Genomic DNA, 19,601 nt, shown 5'->3' on the forward strand with positions numbered 1-19,601 from the left:
CCTTTTTTTATTTTTAAAACATTTTCATAATTACATCAAATTATCAAAAAACGTTGCGTTCAATTGTGATTGGTAGAAACTGTCGCGTGCCTGTGATAGAATCAAGAGACAATCCATCATTTGAACTCTTCTATAATTTATATTCTCACCCGAAAGCATTCCTATCGCCAGTAGGATCGTGAACTAAATATTTTCAATATCGAATACTCTAATAAACTTTTTTTAGTTAACAAATTGACTTTTCACCCGCCATTATTGTTTTAAATAGTAATGTTTGCACGAAAAACGCTTTATTTTCCAGCCAGATTTATACTCTATTTGTTTATAGATACGTAATACGCGGTAAAGTTATTTCTTCTTTATACTTTCTTCTCTTTGATCAAGCTTATGTCAATATGACATACGACACACTATATCATAACATTTTGTAATTTAATTATGTATCCCTTAAGTACACTATAAACAGTTATTTTTTTATATAAAATTAATAAATATGAAAGCTTATATGGCATTGAATTACGGTCTCATTGCATTGCATAGGTATAAGGAAGACTTGCGCGTACGAGTCTCATATAGTCCAAGATCCCAGAGCGATAAGACACAACTTATTTTCTAAAGCATAGAACCTCCGGTTCTAAGTAGTTTCTCGTGTACTTTTTAATACCTGTACGCTTGTGGAGTTGGCTCGGTGACACCTGCGCAGGTACCAGGTGAGAAAGGTAACTAAAAATCAGAGTTACTTAAGTTAAATTTTAATGACTGATTTTTATATATATTTTGTAGAATATTACTCTGAAGTAATATCAAAAAAGTCAGACGCTTTCCATGGGCCAGAACTTTTGTCAGACGCTTTAAAGCTCTACAAAAAATAAATGAACTTAATTATTCAAATAAATATTACAAAGTTATATTTAATCAGTCAGACAAATTGTAATGATCAAACATCCCCTAAACACAAAAATTACTCAACTATGAGTATGAGCGCGAGAGCATCTCTCTGATCATTACAATTATATATTAGTAATATTCTACAAAATATATATAAAAATCAGTCATTAAAATTTAACTTAAGTAACTCTGATTTTTAGTTACCTTTCTCACCTGGTACATGCGCAGATGTCACCGAGCCAACTCTACAAGCGTACAGGTAAGTATTAAAAAGCACACGAGAGACTACTTAGAACCGAAGGTTCTATGCTTTAGAAAATAAGTTGTGTCTTATCGCTCTGGGATCTTACTCTAATACGTCTAATCCAATGTTTTTGATACTCGTCAAAAATAGCGCTAAGTCTCGGCGTTACCCATTACGTCTTAATTCTTATATATTATGTTCTTATGACATACTAGTGGACTTAAAAAGTTTTCTTGTAATAAATCGTGACTATCATAACTAGACTTTTTAGTCAAGGACCTAGGTTTTAAAAAGCCGTCTACGTATCTATATTTTTGATTTTATTATTTTACTGTGCCCAAAACTATTTAGCTTACAATTCACAACTGTATAAAACCGTTTTAATATTAGGAATCTGAAAATGTATAAAAAGCTGAAAGTTTAATACAAATATATATTACAAAGTTTTTTTAATACGAATAAAATCGACATCGACGAAACAAGCTAAGAACAAAATCGACAAACTATAGCACGTGTCCTTGACCTTGATATATGAGTTCAAGGTCGTTATAAAACTCTACATATTGCAGTTCTAACTAAAGTACTATTATCTCTTTCCGATAAATTGTGTTTACAGTGGGATGAAAAGAGACAGACAATTATAAGCGCTGTTATGTGGATAAATATAATTCTTATTTACAAAAATTAAATATTTCTTTTTTCACATTAAGTATAAAAGATTACTATCAAACTATAATAATAACACAAGAGAATTTAATTTTGATTAATCGGTATGAAATAGCTTTTATTCCTTAGAGACCGTATATTGCTCGTTTATTTACATAAGAAAATGTTTCACACAATATTTTAAAAAACTACAAGCCACCAATTGTCATTTTATTACCATAGACACAATTCGGCAAATTAATTTATTTAGTTTTATATCCGTTATCTTCATATCAAATGATTCCTAGTTGGTGAAGCTGGAATATATTAAAATCATTAATTATAAAATAATAATACATTATTACTCCGTGGTGTACATATTCGTCCCTGGGTTCGATTTCCATATATCGTGTGGGCATAGAAACATTGCTGGACAACAATTTATAAAAAAACTAGCTGACCCAGCAAACGTTTGTTTTGCCATGTATATTAATTCTAAGAAAATTTTTTTTAGTTAAATAAAAATAACTACATATCTACAATAATAAAAAATAGGGGTTGATCGTAGAGGGAGAGAGGTTTTTTGTTGTATCATAAATTTGGGGTGGACGCCCCTTATCACTTAGGGGTTTGAAATATAGATAGTACTACTGAAGTATAGTAGACTTACTGAATATGCATAAAAAATTCATAAGAATCGGTCGAGCCGTTTCGGAGAAGTATGGGTACAAACATTGTGACATGAGAATTTTAAATATTAGATGTGTCTGCCCCATTTGGATGGCTACGCGCTTCGCTGAAGATGGAAGGATGAAGGGCCTCCGATTTCTGTATCTATTTCGTGGTCACAGGCAAGTAGGTGATCAGCCTACTGCGCCTGACACACGCCACGGTCTAAGGCATGAATTTCCTCACAATGTTTTCCTTCACCGTACCAGCTATAAATGCGCACAGACCTATCGAAGCTGGCGTCGCCACGAATATCTAGATTGATCCATCAGGAAGGTGTGGATATAATTGCCTGGCTAGTATAAAAAAAAAGTGTGTGTGTACAAAGTACACATGTCAGAAGTGAAACTTCAGTGGCAAACTAATCTTGAAGTGTTGTTCATATTTATACAAATCTAAAAGTTTAGATTTCCGATACTTAGAGGGACGGAAAAAGGAAGATATGTTAGGAATTTAATGAATTTAATTGTCATTAAAATATTAAGTGTCGAATAATACATAATGTGACGGTAATTTCTTTTCCAACGCCGATAAAGAAGTTTGACTTCAAAAAGGAACATGGCGCGTAACCGGAAAACGTGACGCGAAACGAAAAAATGTTACACTAAATTTTTTTCCAACCCCGATAAAGAAGTTTCACTTCAAAAATCCCAATCAAAGACAACCCACAGAACATACTTAGACATAGATACTCACAAAACCTTGCCGCTCCCTTTCCTTTACCAGCACTTGTTCAGTTTGTCTATCATCAAATTTGACAACAGCCGCCAGCACCTTGGCTAATGTCAGCGAATGTGACCCCGGCCCAGTTAAATATTCATACAAGATGTTTCGAAGGTATTCCAACTCCGTATTCTCTTCGAGGGCATGCAGATGTCTTAGACTGACGAGAGCTTCATCCAGTTTCCTTTGCAACTTCTCATTAGACAACTTCAGTCTTTCATAATTATTTTGATTTTGATCCATAGATCTATTTAACGAATCATTGATTTCTTCCAATTCATTAACTTTGATTTCCAAACTGCTTTTCGCTTCTTGTAATAGTTTGTATTTATCGTTTAGGTTTTTCTCTTCACTACTCGGCGCGCGCGTCTGTGTACTGTTTTGTATTTGATCTTTTAATTCTAAATTTTCTTCAATTAACAGCGAATTTTCTCTTAAAAGTTCGTCGATTTTATCTTTACCAGATTGTATTTCTGTTTGTAGTTCACTGTCGCTTGAATTTTCACTTGCCAACACTTCACGTAGTTTATCATTCAATTCGCTATTTTCTTTAGAAATTTTCGTTAAATAAGTTTGTAGTCCTTCGATGTCGGAACATAGTCTTCTGTTATCTTCTCTGAGACTGTCGCATTCGCAGACTTTGTGCAAAGATATTGCTTTCTGTTGTTCTTCAATAATGTTATTTTGTGATATACTTTTTGTTTCCAAATCTTTGATTACATTATTCAACTCAACTGTTTTTTGGTCCAATTCGTCATATTTGGAAATAAGTTGTGTCAATTCTGATTCTGCATTCTTGAACTTTTCATAAATTTCAGCTTGTGATCGTTTTAGTAATTCATTTTCATTATTTAACTCCTTTAATTTACTATCATAACTCTCTTGTGCTGAATTTGAATCTGCCTCGATATCTTTCAATTGTTTTTCATGTGCATGAATTGTTAAGGTTTTATTAATTTCAACTTGGGAAGATTTAAGTAAATCATTTTCATTATTTAACTTCTTTAATTTACTTTCATAACTCTCGCGTACTTGACTTAATTCGCTTTTCATTTGTTTTTCATTGTCTTCTCTAAACTTTTTATGAATTTCATCTTGTGACGATTTAAATAATTCATATTCATTATTTAATTTTTTTAACTTATGTTCATAACTCTCGCGTAATTGATTTAATTTCGCTTCAATTTCCTTAATTTGTCTATCATTTTCCTCCTTTAAGCTTCTATTAGTTTCAACTTGGGAAGATTTTAGTGAATCATTTTCAGTATTTAACTCTTTAAGTTTATTCTCATAACTCTCGCGTACTTGATTCAATTCGGCATTGACATCTTTAATTTGTTTTTCGTAGTCCAATAACTTTTTATCAATTTCAGTCTGTGTTGATTTAAGAGAATTTTTCTCTTCATTCAATTCCTTTAACTTAGATTCATAATGGTCCCGTACATGATTTAATTTATCTTCCGTTTCTTCAATTTGTTTTTCTTTATTTTCTTTATCATCTTTTAACGATATTAATGTATCTTTCATATCTAAGAGTTCTGATTGTATCTTTTCATATTTCTGTTGCATCTCATGTTGTTTTGATTTTTCACTGTCGCTTTCATTTCTCAAAGCTTCGTAATCACTTTCCTTCTTTAAAAAATTATCTCGTAGTTCCTTTATTTCAATTTCTAAAGTTTTATATGAATTCTCTATTTCTGTTTTAGATACAATCAATTTAGCATTTTCCTGTTGCATGATTTCCAAATTATTTTCTAATTCGTTAATACGTTTTAGGTTTTCTTCGTATTCTTGTTTAGTTTCAGACGCGTTACACTTCTCTTTAGTTAAAGTCTCAATTTGTGACAAACTAGACTTATGTAGTTCATTGCTTTCATTCAACTCTTTGCTAAGTTTATTGATTTGTTCTTCTAAGGTTTTAATCTTATTGTGCAGTTCTTTATTTTCATTATCTAAAGAATTATATCGCTGTAAATTTGATTTTATTTCATCATTATCTTTAGTAAGAGTATTTAGCTGATCCAAAATACTTTCACATTTAGATTCACTGTCTTGCAATGATAACCTCAATTTCTCATTTTCGACTCTCATTAAATCAGCACTTTTAGTGAGGATTTCGTACTCCGTCGTTATTTTCGAATTTTGTTCCTTTAAGCAGGTTTGGGTGTGTTCTAATTCCTTTATTTGTGTGTAAGCTAGATTCTGCTGCTTAACAATACCGTCTTTAAGTTGAGGTAGCCAGTTCATTACTTCGTTGTTTAAAGATCTTGATTCGTTGGATATCACTCCCATTACTCCACGTATATCTGTTGCACATTTTTTAAATTCGGTTAGTTGAATTTTTATTGCTTTATATTTATCGATTTCGTTGTAGAGTTTCATATTTTCAGATTGTAGCCTTTCAAAAGTTGCACTAAGTTCCATATTTTGGTTTTGTAAGGCTTCATGATTCTGCAGAAGTTTCTCGATTTCCGACTGCAATTTTCCTAGTTCAACTCTTTCATCTTGTATTTCCGATTCCAAACTACTACATTTCAACTTCCATGCCGAAGCTTCTTCGGTTAGTCTTAGAACACTGGATTCTGTGTCGCTTTGTTCCTGTTGAGCTAAAGTTGTTTTTAAATCATTTAAATTACTTTTCATTAACGCCACTTCCTCTTCGAGTTTATTAATTTGAGAACGTTTCTTTGTATTTTCATCTGTCAATTGTGAGTTACGACTTTCTAAGTAAACATTACGATCAATGACCGATAGCTTTTCAGCTGTTTCTTGTTTAAGCTGTAAATGGAGACAATTAATATTTTCTTCATATTTTGCTTTGGCATTTTCTAATACCTTGTTCTTTTCTTTAAGATTATCATATTCTTTATTAAGATTATCCAGTTTCGTTTTAATAGCGGATAAATCATGAAGGTCATTATTTAATTTAAGAATATCACTTTCTAATTGAAGAATTTTATTTTTCTGATCTTTAACAGTTTTTTCCAAAGTTTCGATTTCCTGGCAGCCATTTTCTAAACCACCCTTAAGCGCTTTTATTTCGGTTTCTTTACTTTCTAGTTCTTTATGAATTCTCAATTTGTTCTCTGCTAATGAAATAGCATATTCTTCTTCTCTCTTACTCAATATTTTTATCTTATTTTGTAATTCGGCAATTTCTTCTTGGGAATTTTTCAAGTTGGATTCTAAAATCGAGACATCTTTATTTTTAGAAAATTCTAGAGAACTATTTAAATTTTCTAAAGTTTCTATTTTGTTTAATAATTCTTGAATGTTTTGTGTGCTTTCTTTCATTTTCTCAATATTTTGCTGCAATTGATCGTTTTCTTTTGTTTTAGTGTCCAATTGTATGTTAAGCTTTTGTATTTCAGTGGTTAAGTTGGAATTCTTTTCCTTAGTCACTTTAAGTGATTCCTTATATTTGTTTAGTAATTGTTCTAATTTTTCAATCTTATTATTAATAACTTCTGCCGATTGGGTCGCATCCTTTTCGTTGTCATCACTTAAACTTATTAATTGCATTTGTGCATTGTCATAAGCATCATTCTTATTCACTAAATTATCATTTTGCAAAACACTAAGTTGGGTACTCAGGGACTCAATCTTCATATTTTTTTCATCCAACTCAACACGCAATACTTGTTCCAGATGGGCCTGTAAAATCAAAACTACTTTTAATATTAGTAATAAGCTTATCTAGTACAGAGTGTTAGCCTCAACTGAGATCGAAATGTTGATTAAATAGATACAATAATACTCAAGTTCACAAGATATGAATGCACTTTAAAACTCTCGTTAATGAATAAAGCTTTTTATAAGTTTGACGATTATTGAAATGATCCTAATCCTTGGGATTGATTTTCTCCAGTTCAAACAATTTGTATGACTCAAAACGTGGCGATTAAAAAGAGTGGCGGAGAGCATCTTGCCAGTTCTTCTAGCCCGCTATACGCCCTTGCCAATTGGTACAAAATGTAAATTAAGATTCAATTTAACAACTTTTCTGTTGACGTTCATAAGTGTACTTGGTTATCTATATGAATAAACTTATTTTGAGTTTGAGTTTTGACTACATACTTTCAACGTCAAGACGTTGTTATTGACACAAATTTCTACCATAGAGTTATAACCATAGATAAATTAACTAAATATTTATGAGTACATTTATAGTTTTTGGACCAATAGATTTGTTTTATTGCGTAAACTTTCGAATTATCAATTAACGTAACAAAGAAAAGCATCGCGCATTCCGATTCTGATAGAATAGTGCATAACACAAAAGAGGTAACACTCATGTAAAAGCATTGAGCATCTTTCATCCCTGAGGTCGTAGGTTTGATCCCCAGCACCAATGGACTTTACTTCTATGTGCCCCATTTGATCGCACGGTGAAGGGTTACATCGCGAGGAAACCGGAACAACTTAGACCCATTTGACAGCGTGTGTCATAGGAGGTTGATCATTTAATTTCTTTTTAGAAAAATAACAAATAATCACGAAACATATACATCCTAGGCCTAAATCCTACATTGAAATTGTTTTCAAAGGGGACAAGTCTTTGTTTTTCATTTATGTTATTATTATTAATTACTTAAGATGTCATCTGGAACATGGTGTAATGGTTGCAGCTCCTTACTAACGTTGTGTAAAAAAAAAACATGGCGATTAAAAAGAGTGGCGGAGAGTTTATTGCCAGTTCTTCTCTTCCGTTCTACGCCCTTGATTTGAGAACTGGCAGTAAATGTAAAATTAGAAGCATTAATATGTATTTCTTTAATGACGCATCACAAGTGTACATTGTGTTACCTACGTGAATAAATGATTTTTGAATTTGAATTTGAACAAATAAAAAAAAAAATTGGTTAACTTACTTTTGCACTATTTTCCAACAAACATTGTTCTTTTAGTTCTGATATTCTTCTCAAAGCTTTATCTTGTGTCTCAACGAGAACATTCTACAAATAAAATATTGTTTATTTTAAATTAATCAGTAAAATAACAAACGTGACATGTAATTTATATATATTAAGATTAAGTATGTCAATGTATAAGTAGCGCTGTTTTTTTATATATTTTTAAACATGTATCTTTGCTAAGACATCATGAAACATTACAATCTTGCCTAACTTAAGACCAATAAGTAATTAAACCTAATTACTTATTGCTCTACTAACTACTAACTACTTATTAGTATAAGGATTTTAACATAAAGTGACCGACCGATGTGAGACGCAGTATGCGTTCTGTCCCGCTCTAACACGTATTGGCCGCACCAATATTACGTCATCGTGTGTTAGGTTTTTATTTTCGTTACGGAATTTCTCGATTCGGTCGCCGCGCTCAAACACTACTTACAGTCTTCTAAAGGGAAGACACTCTGTTCTTGTATTCTATTTATTCACTCAATAAGTTGAGCTATGCTTCAATTATTTAAAAAAACATAAACATATGTAACCAGTAGTCTGATCACATTAACATAAGGTGACAGTGCAATAGAAATTAATATTTTTTAAATTAGTTTTCCTACCAAAAATTCTTTCACAATTATTAGACAGTACGCTATCACTTTTTTTTTTTGAAGTGAAACTTCTTTATTGGCGTTGGAAAAAAATTTACCGTCACATTATTTATTATTCGACACTTAAATATTTTAATGACAATTAAATTCCTAACATATCTTCCTTTTTCCGTCCCTCTAAATATCGGAAATCTAAACTTTTAGATTTGTATAAATATGAACAACACTTCAAGATTAGTTTGCCACTGAAGTTTCACTTCTGACATGTGTACTTTGTACACACACAATTTTTTTTCTTTCTTTCTGCTCCGCGGCAATCTGTTGAACTCAACAATAAGCCACTACTTTTTCCGTTTTTGTGGTTTGAGACTCTTTTTTGGTAATTGATGCTATATCTTTCTATCTCCTGTTTGACAGTTGGTATATTTAAATCAAGGTATACGCTAAGTATGCTATCACTGGTAACAAAGAATTTATGACCAAAATATAGAAGTGGCAACTCGGGACAGGCCACTACTTATTAATAAACATTTATTTTATTTAATATAATATTCAATGAATAATACACACCCTTGCTTTAGCATTTTCTCTTTCCAAAAGTTTATAATGCCTCGCTAAATCAGAATATTGTGTTTTATACTTTTTGCATCGTTCCTGTGTCCTTCTGTAAGCCGCATACAACTGTTCTTTTGTTACACGGTTGAGGTTCACATTTCCAATATTAACTTCTTCCGCTTCACTGGCCGACACATCCATATCAGACTAGAGAAACAAAAATAATTATTAAACGTAAAAGCTTCTCAGAGGTTGGTTATTAAATAGATAACCTTATGTAACATGGGGTTGGACCCATTTGTGACTGAATTGATGAATGAAAACTTAATTAGCCTTCTGTTTCAAAACATTTTCCTAGGAATGTAAACCAGAATAGTAAGCTAAGAAGGCTCGACAGACATCTGTTTTGGCTTATTTTTTTACCACCAAGGTTGTCATTCAAATCACCACCACCAATGAATTTTTATTTTTATGTGTGTATTAACACTTGCTCCTACGATGGATGGAAATATGTGCAAAAAATCAACAAAATGCATACAGCACATGGGTGATCACCTGCTTGTATCTTTTAAAATTCAATTGATCAAATAAATGGATGCAATCAGGGACAAATGTACGGTAGTAGCATCATTGTAATGGTCTATTGTACCAATACAGTCGACTCTCGATAATTTGAAACTCAAGGGACTAGAGATAAATTTCAAATTATCAAGAGTTCAAAATAACAAGTGTTTGAATAACCACGAGAGGGAGGGGCGACTGAAGGAAATAAGAATTTGATGAAAATTTGTTACTTATTATTTCTATATTCTTATTATGTATTAACAATTATTATAACAATTATTCACAAATTTTTATTTCGAAAAGAAGTCTGTTATCTTTTTTTGAGTGAGTCTTGTCATTTATGTAAACAATTGACAAGTTTGTGCATGTATGTAAACAAACGACAGGTATGTGCGTGATAAACGCTTCAAATTATAGAGAGTAGGGAAGACCGGATTTCAAATTTAATTATCGCATGTTGGCGAGCAAGATAATACTTTTTCAACTTCAAATTACCGAAGGGACCAATTATCATTGATTTTATTCAATTTATCGAGTATTTTTCAAGGGACCGGATTTTTTTTCAAATAATCGAGAGATTCAAATTAACGAGTGTCAAATTATGGAGAGTCGACTGTACCTGAAAAAAATATGATAATTCCTGCACACAAGGATATCTTGTAAGCTTTTTCTTAAGACATGTGAGTATCCTATGAAATATATTTCTGTATATCACATACCTGTAAATGGTACATAGATGGGCTCTCATAATTTGGTAGTTGAAATGATATGTCACTAGCCAATGAACTATTAGATAATCTTCTTTGTCGTTGTCGATTCTGGAACAATTTAAAAATTAAGAGTTTATTTTTTTGACTAAAAGGGATAAAAGTGGACTTTAGATAAAATCATGTAATTAGACTGATATAATTTTAAAAATAAAAAGTATTTTTTTTATGTTCTCTTTTGCTGTTTTCCATTTTTTTGTATTTAGAAAAAAACACTAGATTTGATATCCCAACGAACGGAATTAAAGTCTACTAAAAATAAAACTAAAGAATTAAAAGAAGAACTAAAATCTCTTTATAAGAAAACTAACAAGGCGATTAGAGAAGACTATCAGAATTACAGAAAGACAATTATAGAGAAAAACTTGACAAAATTTAGAAGTGCTAAACGGGCCTACAAAGAACTGAGCACACATAAAAGCTGGATTCAAAACCTCAGCCAAAAACAAAAAGAAACCAAATCACGACAAGAAATAATTAAATGCGCAACAGCCTACTATAGAGAGCTTTACAAAAACATGCCGGACAGTAACAACTTAACAGAGACTATGAATAATGAGCTTGAGAAGGAATCTAAAATTGACGAAATCTCAGAAAAAGAAGTATTAAAGCACATCATAACATTAAAATCAGAAAAAAGTCCTGGCCCAGACAATATCAGTAACGAAGCCTTAAATGTGGGAGCTCCACTGCTTTTCACATTCTTGACTAGACTGTTTAATATGGTATTTATTTCTGGAACTGTCCCGTATCAATGGTGCAAGTCTGAAATTGTCCTGCTGTATAAAAAAGGAGATCCAAGAGATATCAGTAACTATAGGCCGATCAGTTTGTTATCCAGCATCTACAAACTTTTCTCATCACTTTTGTTAAGCAGAATAGCAGACAAAATTGACCTCATGCAGCCAGTAGAACAAGCCGGCTTTCGCTCCAAGTTTTCAACAATAGACCACATCCATACAATCGAACAACTTTTAGAAAAATGTAAAGAATTTAATTATCCTCTATATATAGGGTTTGTGGACTATCTTAAGGCATTTGATAGCATCACTCACTGCTCCATTTGGGAAGCATTAACATCTTGCAATATAAACTACTGCTATACAAAAGTGATACAAAATATCTACTCAAACAGTACAAGTTCAATACGATTGGAAAACAAAGGGGAAGAAATTAATATTGAAAGAGGTGTGAGGCAAGGGGATCCACTCTCTCCTAAACTTTTTATAGCAGTTCTGGAAATGATATTTCAAAAATTGGACTGGAAATCGAATGGTATATGGATTGGCAATAGACAACTAAGCCACATAAGATTTGCAGACGATATTGCACTTTTCGCCAACTCTGCTTCAGAACTTCAGCAAATGATGCAATCTTTGAACAACGAAAGCAAAAAGGTTGGCTTACACATGAACGCCAGTAAAACTAAGGCTCTAACAAACAGTCTGCAGAGACCTATACAAATAGATGGGCACCAGATCCAATATGTAAAGGAATATGTCTATCTAGGGAAACAAATTTCCTTCAACAGCAACAGCAATGAACAAGAAATTGAAAGAAGAATTAGAAGCTCATGGAACAAGTTTTGGTCACACAAAGAAATTTTAAAAGGATCTTATAATTTAGAGCTAAAAAAGACGGTAATGGATGTCTGCATTTTGCCTTGCCTCACCTATGGTAGCCAAACATGGGTGTACACTAATAAGGCCAGAAACAGATTGCTCTCTACACAACACGCCATGGAAAGGAGTATGCTACGGCTAAGGAGGTTACATAAAGTTAGTAACAAAACCATTAGAGAAAGGACGAATGTTACAGATGTTCTCAAACATGCTCTAAAAATGAAATGGCGCTGGGCAGGACATGTAGCCAGGGTCTCAGACCAAAGATGGAGTCTCAAAATTACAAAATGGAGAGGCCCCCCAGGGAACAGACATCGGGGCAGACCAAAAATGAGGTGGATGGACGACATTGCCAAAGTGGCAGGCACAAACTGGCTAGAGAAAGCAAGGGATAGACAGGTTTGGAATGGGATGGAGGAGGCATATACCCGGATGGGGTCAAGGCTTCAATAAATTATACTAACATAGTTTAAGAAATATACTAACTCAAAATAGGTTGTAAACAAAACAAATTGTAAGTCTTGAATAAATATGCTTTATTATTATTATTATATTATTATTTATATTAATTTTAAAAATATGGGGTCAAACAATTATACAGTAGAACCTCTATAAGTCGAACATCAAGGGAGACGCCAAAAAATTTGAGTTATAGAGTTTTCAACTTATGGAGGATTTCGACTTAGGCGTATTTTGATTCGACATAAAGAGTTTGAGCAAACACGTGTTTCCATGAGTCATAAATTTATTATTGTATACTCCTAAAATGTTTTCTAAGAAACAATAGTGTACTCACATTGTCGGCAAGTTCTTAAAGTCGGTAACTTATTTTTGTTCAAACAATAGAGATAATAAATTCCAAATGATCAAGTTGTAAAGGTTGTAAAATAAAACGTTCCTATGTTCGAGATACAGAGGTCAAATTTAATTTTTCAAGTTATAGAGTGATAATATGTACCAAAATGGCTTGGAGGGACTCGGTGATTATTTCGATTAACAGAGGGTCAAGATTTCAAGTAATGGAGGTTTTGGTGTTTTAAGGGAAGGGAACAAAACATTTTTTCGAGATTTGGAGGTTTTTGACTTATCGAGGTTCGACTTAACGAGGTTCTACTGTATTATAAAATTAACTTAACAATATAATACATTTGAAACTCTATGTCACTGGATTTGATGGCAAACTCCCTCAAATCATTTCTTTGCAACACTTTGAATAAACAAAGAGCTTTACTAAAGCCACAAACTCTATTGATATAAGATTGCAAGAATTACCTCAAAACCCATTGAAAAATCTGCAAAATCTGCAGAACTCAGCGTAGATTGATTTAAGTTCTGACTTGCATTAGGCTGACTGTTAGATAATTGAGTTTTAGTTGAATTATCTGAAATTTTAAATAATAGTGTTAGACTCCAGTTATGCTTTAAAGTTGAAAAAAATCAATCTATAAATATGTTTAGGCTTCAATAAAAAGAATATTATTGCTTATGAAGAAATATGAACATTTTAAAATGTTATCTGTTAATAAATAACTAATTCTTTCATATATTTCAGATCTTGTTCATTAATGAAAAGGAAAAACATAAAGTTAATGCTACTCACCACTATCTTCTATTGAAAATAGGTCATTGTTTGTGATATCAGATATACTACTTGATGCTGATGTCACAGCAGCCTGTAAGAAAGTAATTTGCTTTTACAATAAGTTAGTAGAATGTAGTGTTTTTAAAGTGTCTTAACTGACCTGAGCAGCTTGTGCAAACTGTTGTATTCGTTGTGGCGAAGACTTCACTTCTTCTGCTAGCTTATCTTTAAATTTTTTGAACATTTTGATATCATATACCCTTCACAAACCTAATCGAAGTCCGTAACAAAATTTTGCTTCCACGTCTTTAATATTTTCTTAATTTAAAAATTTACTTGTCACATTTCAGAATGTTAATTGAGGCAGATCCCTGTAAAAATCTAAATTTTTGATATTTCCTTTAAATAATTACAAATGAACCAATAAAAAATATAATATCTACAAATCACTTATTACAATATAACTATTAACTATAGAAGTATACTTTATAGAATATGGCAAAATATGACAATTTACATATGATTTTTTTTTTTGGATTTTATGGCCTGGTTCTAGACCTTTAGGCCAATCTTATTCAAGTGATGGAACTGTGGAGCACATTATCTTTGATTGTCAAAAAATTTTGATCGACAGACTGGTGTTGGCCAGTGAACTTAGTGATGTTGAAAAGACCCTCTTGACATCAAGAGAGTCGTGTGAGAGGTTTCACACAAGTATGGCTCTTGAGGATAACATGAACTGAGTAAAATCAAACAAACAAGTGGCTTATTGCTGGATAGCAGATTGCCATGAAGCAGATACAACAACAAAAAAATAAAAAAAAACAAGACGAACTTACTTATAAGCACATCTACAATTACATAAAAAAATACAATAAAAATAATGTAGGGTCACCGCACATGGGCCACCGGCCACAACCACAAAACACCGCCACTGGCATACTTCAGGAAAAACACCATCTTTAAGAGATCTATTATAAATAATAGTTAGGGGCAAAGATAACACAAATCTGCATCGTTTTACAAAGATAGGAGGAATCGAGTCTGGCCCAGCTCCTTTGTTAGTATCAAGACCTTTTATTTTCTTAGATATTTCATCTTCTCTAAAGCTAAGAGACATTAGGCGTCAACATTGCCAATTTCGTCTGGAGTGGAACTGCCAACAAGTATATCATCACAAGTATATACAGATGAAAATTGATATGCAAAAAGATAAGCAATATCAGGTGATGACTGGGCTGTAACATTGTCCATTTTCATGCAAGAGGGAAGCGATGAGTGACCACCTTTCCTATTTTTAATAAAACTCCAAAAACATTTAGGATTACGTTATTAGGAATACTTGCCTCAATATTTCGCTTATATTTGGTGTAGCAATCATCATAAAGTTTGTGACAACGTTTTCTAATAATGTGATACTCTATTTCGTCTCGAGGATTCTTGTATATTCGATACCTCTTCCGTGTTTTTTCTTTTTCAGCAAGTAATTTTATTAAGGAAGAACTGAACCACACCGGATACTTAGATTTCGTGATGGTCGTTTTAGGAACAAATTTGCTTATAGTGGTGATGAGAATTTTGTAGAACTCAGATACCATATCATTAACATCATCATGAGCGCGTAGGCTATCATTCCAATCAATGGTTTTCAGATCCCCTATTATAGACACATAGTCAGCTTTATAAAAATTTTGTTTAGTGTTACCTCTCGTTCGCAAAAAATATATTTTAGAATATTCATTACTTAACAATAAACTAGGATGATTCGCGTATATTTTACATAACGAGTCGGAGGGGGCTGATACATTAATACTAGACATAATATTACTTAATACTAAGGGTGGGTTGCATCAACAAATTTTGACGGACACGTAACCTTTAAATATAGCGCTAACGAACGTAAGACAAAAAAAGTGTTGATTCACCATCTATGAATTCCTAATTGGCACATATTATGCCGTTATACCGGGGTGTATTGTATGAGCAAGTTGAATTCCTATGAACAGAGCGTATACAATTATTGGGTCGGCTTAATTGCTTAGTGGTTTGTAAGGAATCATTAAAGATACGTATTTTTCTATTAAATTGTGTGTATCACAGGAGGCTGATCACTTACTTACCAATAAGATTGACAATCATAAAACACATACAGAAACCTGAGGCCTAGACCTAAAAAGGTTGTAGTGCCACAAGCGTGATCTGTGTCTGACACATGTCATCGATATTTGGATTTGAGACATGCCGGTTTCCTCACGATGTTTGCCTTGTAGATTCAAGTGTTGATTGCGCACATAAAAGAAAATTTTAATTAGTGCACAGCCGTGATTTGAACGCAGAATCTCAGGGATAAGGATCGCACGTTAAAGCCACTAGGCCCAACATTTTCCCCATATCTACCAATCATTCATAGAACATATATTGTGTTTTCAGAACGCTCGGAAGCGCTCAGCTTATGATGGTAGGGGAGCCCAAGAGGGGATTTCGGGATTTACTCAAGCGCGGCAGATTAATATATAGGGGGATACCTTGTACCCGGTTAAGTACCTCCACAAAATATGAGGCCCATATATAAAGCCGCACGTGAAGGAGACAGGATCAGTTTAGTAAAAAAAAATTGACCATCAGAAATTCCCGAGCGCGTCAGATTAAGGTAGGGTGAGTTAATTACATCCTAAAAAGTGTATATTCCACTAATCTGACAATTTGAGAGTGACGGAAAAATAGGGGAGGGCAACAAAGTTGTAAAAAAAACGTCTTCCGACATTCTCGAGCGTAGCTAATTTTTTTTTTATTTTGAAGGAAATAATTCAAGAATAATGAAAAATATATAATCTGACGATTTCCGCAAGCCGAAATAACAAAAATTCGTCGATAAAGTTAAATGCGTGCAGCTGCGTGATGCCTACATTTCCTTAAACCGATCGGAATCTACTAAACGGCGTTCTAAATATTTCCCTCAAAATTACATTTCCTGTGAATTTGAACCGATTCGGACCGATAGATTTTGAGAAATTTTGAAAAATCTTAAAAAAATTAGAAATATTTTTTTTTAAAGTGGTTTCATTATCGATCAACTTCAAAAACTAATCCGCCTTTGAGCTTGAAAAACCACGTCGATCGCCAATCGCCAAGCTGGTTAAAAGCGGTTGATTCGTTCGAGAGATATCGTACACGAAAGGAACCCGAAAAAGTGTTTTTTCGGGATTACTCCGAAATTTGTGGTTCGATCAATTAAAATTGCGGTTTGAAAATTCCAAAAATAGTGTTCTATGAAACTTTTATCAGACTTTCGAGCTGGGAGAGCTCAAATGCATAGAAATTATTAAAAATATTTCTTTGAACTCAGCGAGCTCAAAATATCAATTTTAAGCGCCCAGGAATGGAATTAGCGGGAAGTTGCAGGGATGGCCCTTTAGGTGAACCGTTTTTCTATTTTTTTTTTGTCAGATCAGGCGAATCCCTCTAGATAATCGTCAGATTATGAGACAGTACGTTTAGAACATAAAGATGAACCACATATATCTTAATCTGACGCGCTTGAGTATTTCAAAATTGCGATTTTTTTTTGCAAATTAAGAAAATGGCTGTGGGTTTGCGTCCCATCGAAATCGTCAGATTAGTGAATGAGAGCTTTTTTTTGGTGCACTTAACACTCCCTTAGAAAATCTGACGCGCTCGATATTTTTTTTTTTTTTAATTTTCAACCCTTAAATACAACCACCCGCATCATGCAAACGATCAGATTAACATACGTACATTATTAAAAATACGTAGGGCATAGATGCTATCAATATCTGACGCGCTCTCCTCGAGCGCAACAGTCCATGCAACAGTTTTTTTTTACATATTTAACAATCTATAGCCGCTTCGGTGGGGACCGATGAAAAGGAATTTATCATATAACATTTTTTTCTTCTTTTTATCTAAGCTTTGCATCCCAATAGGTCTCTACGACGCTCGAGTAAATCCCCATTTAGCATCGTGGGCTCCCCTACCATGAGCAAGAACGCTTATGGCGGCCCGTGAATGGCCACCATTACGTTAACCAGTGCTTCAACCATTGGTAATTGTCAAATTTTGGTTTGTAACTTCGTAGTTCGTACTTCCTAAACTCTGTTTCCTCTGAATTTAATATTAGAGATGGTTTGATTAATAATTATTTTGCAAGGTATGTTAATATTACGATTATTTTTGACTTCAAAAAAAAATTGCTTTTTTATGGCATAAGTGTGAGAAATATGGTGAAGGATTAACATATTATATACTGTATAGTATATTGCTATTGCATGCTTTAGGTAGAAAAATAAAATGTTTGACAAAAATAATATGCCTTTTTATTACCGAATTACATACAACATTACACAGTTATGCCTGCCTATGCACATAAGAATTAATTCATCTTAAAAATCTATTTTTTTACAGTTTTTATTATTTTTTACACTAATTTTATTACATTGATACACACAACTGTTTAATTATTTTGAAGAGCATTTATACAATTTTTTCAAGTAATTCTGATCATAAACAAGTTATAGTAAGTTTATTTTTTATTGTAAAGGTAAATACCACTTTTCATGCATTTTAGAGGTGGAGGTGGACCACCCCCTGTTTTAAAACGCTCTTGCCTTTGTTTGCTTGCATCCTTAAAATCAATAGGTACTACATAGTAAAAACTTATTCATTACGTATGCTATAAAATATCTGTCTTATTAATAACTTGTTCTGGAAAAATGTAGGAACATACTTTACGAGCATACCGCTTCATGTTGTCAAATTTGGCTAACAACTGTTTAATAGTTCGAGGGTTCTGAAAGGGCATTAAATTCTGCATGAATCGCACTCCATGTCCTCTTTTTTTGCAAATTGTTAGTACTGTCTTTTTATTAAATAATATGTGTTTATGTTTTCCAATATTTACCGAACGTTCTCTGAAAGTCAATGAGTCAGGTAATAAAAACACTTCTAACTACATCTCTCAATATAATATACGTATATATACTTTGCGCATATACAATTCATGCAATATAATAATAGCTTTATACTTACTTGGGCGAAAAGGTTTCCATTATTTATATTAAAATTAAACACTTTTTAAAATTATCCTTTCGTACAAAACAATAAACATTCGATGTCAAACTTGACAGAATGTACAAAATTTAATGTGAAATATAGGAAATAATTATACATAAAACTAATAATAAAATAATATACATTGAAATAAATAACTAAACTTAACATAAACTAAAATATATCATTAAAAGGAGTCCCTTTAGGCAAGGTTCCGAAGATACTGGCAGCGTTCCCCCTTTGAATTGCTAGACTAATTCTTTGTCCGAGGTAGCTGCCAGATCTTCGGTCTCCTGTGATGTCGACTAACCTTTTTGAAATTTCTTTAAAAAGCCTTAAAGCGCTAGGACCCCACGGACCAAGGGTCTCGACACCGAATGGGACAAAATCATATTCTGAGCCCAGACCCCTGTATTTGCATGCTTTATTTTTTTCAGCCGCTTCACAAGCCGCACCAGCTCTGTAGTTGGTTCCATGTAGATGGGAAGGGGCCAGCGTGTCTGAACAGGTTGCATCCCATACCAGTACCCGACCCATCTTCCATGGAACCAAACTCATACCGTCTGGTCTCTTGCCATCGTCTCTTGCAATACCACTCGGCTCAAGTAGACTTGGCACGTTGACGGTGGCAAGGGAACGGCGTATGATATCGTTAAGTGCGGCATGTCTCGAGAAGCGGCCTGCACTTTTTTGGCAT

The 19,601-nt window shown here is 33.1% G+C and overlaps 1 protein-coding gene and 1 long non-coding RNA gene across 3 annotated transcripts; both read right to left on the minus strand.

The window, feature by feature from the left end:
• Positions 1–1,566: 1,566 nt before the first annotated feature.
• On the minus strand, positions 1,567–14,325 carry LOC125061764 (putative leucine-rich repeat-containing protein DDB_G0290503). Of its 2 annotated transcripts, XM_047667359.1 has the most exons (8): positions 13,998–14,325; positions 13,856–13,928; positions 13,528–13,637; positions 10,586–10,684; positions 9,318–9,509; positions 8,101–8,184; positions 3,203–6,883; positions 1,567–2,094 (listed from the first exon to the last, which is right to left on the minus strand). In XM_047667359.1, exons 1-8 carry the CDS (start codon positions 14,079–14,081, stop codon positions 2,071–2,073), a joined length of 4,347 nt encoding a protein of 1,448 aa, XP_047523315.1. In that variant the 5' UTR covers positions 14,082–14,325; the 3' UTR covers positions 1,567–2,070. The 2 variants fall into 2 exon arrangements, with proteins under 2 accessions (XP_047523315.1, XP_047523316.1); XM_047667360.1 differs by lacking the exons at positions 9,318–9,509; positions 10,586–10,684; positions 13,528–13,637; positions 13,856–13,928; positions 13,998–14,325 and having other exon boundaries at positions 3,203–6,897.
• A 3,823-nt stretch (positions 14,326–18,148) lies between these two features.
• On the minus strand, positions 18,149–18,740 carry LOC125061791. Its single transcript, XR_007119084.1, has 2 exons — positions 18,582–18,740; positions 18,149–18,479 (listed from the first exon to the last, which is right to left on the minus strand). It is a non-coding gene; the product is annotated as an uncharacterized LOC125061791 (long non-coding RNA).
• Between the last annotated feature and the right edge of the window lie 861 nt (positions 18,741–19,601).

Source organism: Pieris napi, chromosome 24, assembly GCF_905475465.1.
Source record: "Pieris napi chromosome 24, ilPieNapi1.2, whole genome shotgun sequence".
NCBI lineage: Eukaryota > Metazoa > Arthropoda > Insecta > Lepidoptera > Pieridae > Pieris > Pieris napi.

What these genes read in the sequence shown, in the direction of transcription:
- LOC125061764 (XM_047667359.1), bottom strand. Translation starts at nt 14,081, where the DNA reads ATGTTCAAAAAATTTAAAGATAAGCTAGCAGAAGAAGTGAAGTCTTCG. An exon ending in GAGAAAATGCTAAAGCAAGG is followed by an intron (nt 8,185 to 9,317) that starts GTGTGTATTATT and finishes TTTTATTTGTAG; the next exon opens with AATGTTCTCGTTGAGACACA. An exon ending in TGTTGGAAAATAGTGCAAAA is followed by an intron (nt 6,884 to 8,100) that starts GTAAGTTAACCA and finishes TTGATTTTACAG; the next exon opens with GCCCATCTGGAACAAGTATT.